General features: G+C 29.1%; 1 protein-coding gene across 1 annotated transcript; it reads right to left on the bottom strand.

Annotated features, from left to right (window-relative positions):
* Window positions 1-1,007: 1,007 nt before the first annotated feature.
* On the bottom strand, window positions 1,008-1,981 carry LOC107020567 (zinc finger protein GIS3-like). The gene has a single exon (XM_015220982.2). The coding sequence runs from the start codon at window positions 1,850-1,852 to the stop codon at window positions 1,205-1,207; it is 648 nt and encodes a 215-aa protein (XP_015076468.1). The 5' UTR covers window positions 1,853-1,981; the 3' UTR covers window positions 1,008-1,204.
* Window positions 1,982-3,214: the final 1,233 nt, after the last annotated feature.

Raw genomic sequence — 3,214 nt, forward strand, 5'->3', positions numbered from 1 at the left:
TATATATATATATATATATATATGTGTGTGTGTGTGTGTGTGTGTGTGTGTATATATGTATATATATATATATATCTTAAAAGATTATAAAGATTAAGTAAGAAGCCACTCACTTTGTGTTATTATTTTTCTAAACAAAGAAAAAAAAACAAATGGTTCTTGTTTGGACAACTTTCCACTAGGGCTTTCTTAGTTTAAATTTTATTGCTCAAGTGGAAGACAATTAAAAGACAACTAATTGTGCTTTGACTCAAGAGCAACACTTGACTAATACTATATATACATAATTCATCCAAAAAAAAAATTTAAAAAAAATCATCCAATCAAGCCCTAGATCTCAAAGCTAGGAGAACTAGATATATAGTCTTCATGTGTAATAGGTTTGGGTCCCCCATTTGGACCAATTATATTTTATTTGAGATCAAAGATTAATAAAACATATCAAAGGATTAGTTAAGAACTTTGAAGAACAAAGCATATCTTTAAAGATTTATTTAATTCCATTTAATAAACCAACTAGTTTTGTTTTATTATTAGTTGTTTACATCAAGGAATATTAACTTCTAATATATGAAGTTATAAGGATACAAGGGTTAAGTTTTGTGATCTAGATGGTGTATAGAACAAGATTCCATGCTAATGCGGCAGATAAATAAAATACGAGTTCATTCGAATTAGTAATTTTGATTCAAATTTTATATACAAATTTTGATGCTAGTGTGGTACCTTTTCCAAATTATTACATATAGCTATTTGAGACGCTTTTAAAATTTATTTCTTAAATTTTACGCGACGTAAATTCGAATCAATCAGACTAACAAATATAGATACATGATCATAGTAAACAAAAAAGTCATAGACAAGTGAGAAAGTTGTGTTGAAAATAGAAAAGCAAAAAGGTAAAGTATATCAATCTTTTTACTTAGCCATTCACATCATAAAAGTTTAGATATAACTTACAATTGAAGTCTTTTTAAACATATATCACATGAATATTTACATGCAAATACAACATATTTAATATTTCACATAACTTGAACCCTAAATTTGCAAACAATAGATAGAAAAAAATGTAAATAAAGACATAAATAACATAAAATGGATGTAAGGAATTTCTTTTTTTTTTTTAACTTTGAGTGAAAAAATAAATAAAATAATCTGAGATATACAAGATCCTATTTTTTTTATAAAATTAAAAATTAATTCAAAGGCTTAGATGCAAATCCAGCCCAAATGCATCATCAAAATTGGGCCCAGCATCCATACTCGAAAATCTACTCAATGACGGCCCATCAACTTTAGCACTATGGGCTTTAACTTGTTGAGGCCCAACACTAGTTAAGCTAGATTCCGCTACACTGCCGGTATACTGTAAGTTCCCTACGCCCCGCGCGCCCGTAGAATTCGGGAACACACAACCATGCGACACGTGAAAGGGTGGCGCGGGGCGGGGAACATAAACCCACGACGGAGACGCCGTGGGCACCATCACACTTCCCGAGGGAGCGAGGAGGTGTGATGGTGGCGCGAAAGCCGATATAATAGGGTTCCTCATATATGCATTTCTACTAGCTTGCATTTGGGCACGTTTCAATTGTTGCCTTTCTTTTTTATGAGCATTTTGATGTCCACCTAAAGCTTGTGAATTTGCAAATTCTCTACAACAATATTGACACTCATATTTCCGGCCATCGGAGGCCGGAAAATCACCGGATTCCGGCGATCCTGACGATGTTTTTGTCGATTCAACCTCTTGTTCTTGATCCTCCGTTACGTTGAAACCAAATAATTTTAAACGTCCGTTGCTTGTACGATTATTATTATGCTTACCTTGAAATTCTAATTCTGCCATATTGTGTGTATATATATGTATATAACTAGAGTTTTTTTGTGTGTGTGTGTGTTTTTGTATGAAAATATGTATGTTTTAGTGTGTGTGTGTGTGTTTTTATAGAGAGGGAAATTATACACAAAATATGAGATGAAAGTGAGATAGAAAGAGAGAGAGAGAGAAAGGAAGCAAATGGGAAATAAAGTCTAAGTGAAGTTGTTGCATGTGTGGGGGTATTTATACAAGTTTTAAAGGTTTTTTTTTTCTTTTTCTTGAAGTGTGTTTTTTTCCTTTGTCAAGTTTACATACTATTACTATAACAACTCGAGTATGATTTCACAAGCAAGATTTAAAAATAACGAAATATAATTAGATTTTTCTGTTATTTTTATGGAATAGAGATATTGTTTAAACAGATTTGTAGCTCGATAAAAATGTTATTTTAAACCTGTTTTGAAAAATCAAGAATAAATTAATTATGGTAATTTAATAACCTCATAGACTTTCTTTTTTAATCTGTCTTTTAATGAATATAACAATTTTATATTTTAAACAACATACTAACTTTTGTTTTACAAAAGAAAAAATATGTTTAGTTGAACAAGTGTACATAAATTAGGATGGAGGAATTTTTTTAAAAATGTTTTTTCTTGTTTTTGAGTGTGGAAAGAGAGAGAATACTAATTCTTGTTATATATATATATATATATATATATATATATATGTGTGCATTTTTTAATAAAAAATTGACAGCAAAAAGGTAATATCGGTATTGATATCTTTATTCATGCTATGTTTATGCAGGAAAAGGTTTTTGAATTTTTTCAAACAATACGTTGAACAAAGAATAAAGTTAAATGAAGAAAAAGTGATTATAATTCTTATGACAAAATGGAGAATATTTATCAAGATTTGATAAAATCTTTGATGTGATGAGATCTCACAAGCATTGTTGTCTTTTAGGATCTCGACTTTCCAAGACAGGTAAATACATTGCTAATCTACATGTTATAGTTTCTTATACTTATATATGTACTTTATTATAAACTAAAACTTTGACAATTAAATAGAATACTTCATTTCTTCTATTTCATGCAACACTCTTTCCTCTTTAATCTACTACGAAAAAAAAGTATTTTCTTAATTGAAAGAACTTTGAACTTCATATCTTTTTATCTTTGAAGGCATGCTTATTTAACTCTACATGAAACAAAAAAAATTCTAAAACTTGTGGTCTTAAATACGTTGTAATATTTGTGTGACTATATAACTTCTCAATAATAGTAAAATAAAAAAAATTATGACTTGATTATTTTCAAATACATACATATGTCATATATTTTTTAACAGATTGATGATAAAATGGTGTTACATAAAATCGAA

This window comes from Solanum pennellii, chromosome 5 (assembly GCF_001406875.1).
Source record: "Solanum pennellii chromosome 5, SPENNV200".
In the NCBI taxonomy this organism is placed as follows: domain Eukaryota; kingdom Viridiplantae; phylum Streptophyta; class Magnoliopsida; order Solanales; family Solanaceae; genus Solanum; species Solanum pennellii.

Coding starts and splice junctions, on each gene's coding strand:
- LOC107020567 (XM_015220982.2), bottom strand. CDS start 1,852: ATGGCAGAATTAGAATTTCAAGGTAAGCATAATAATAATCGTACAAGC.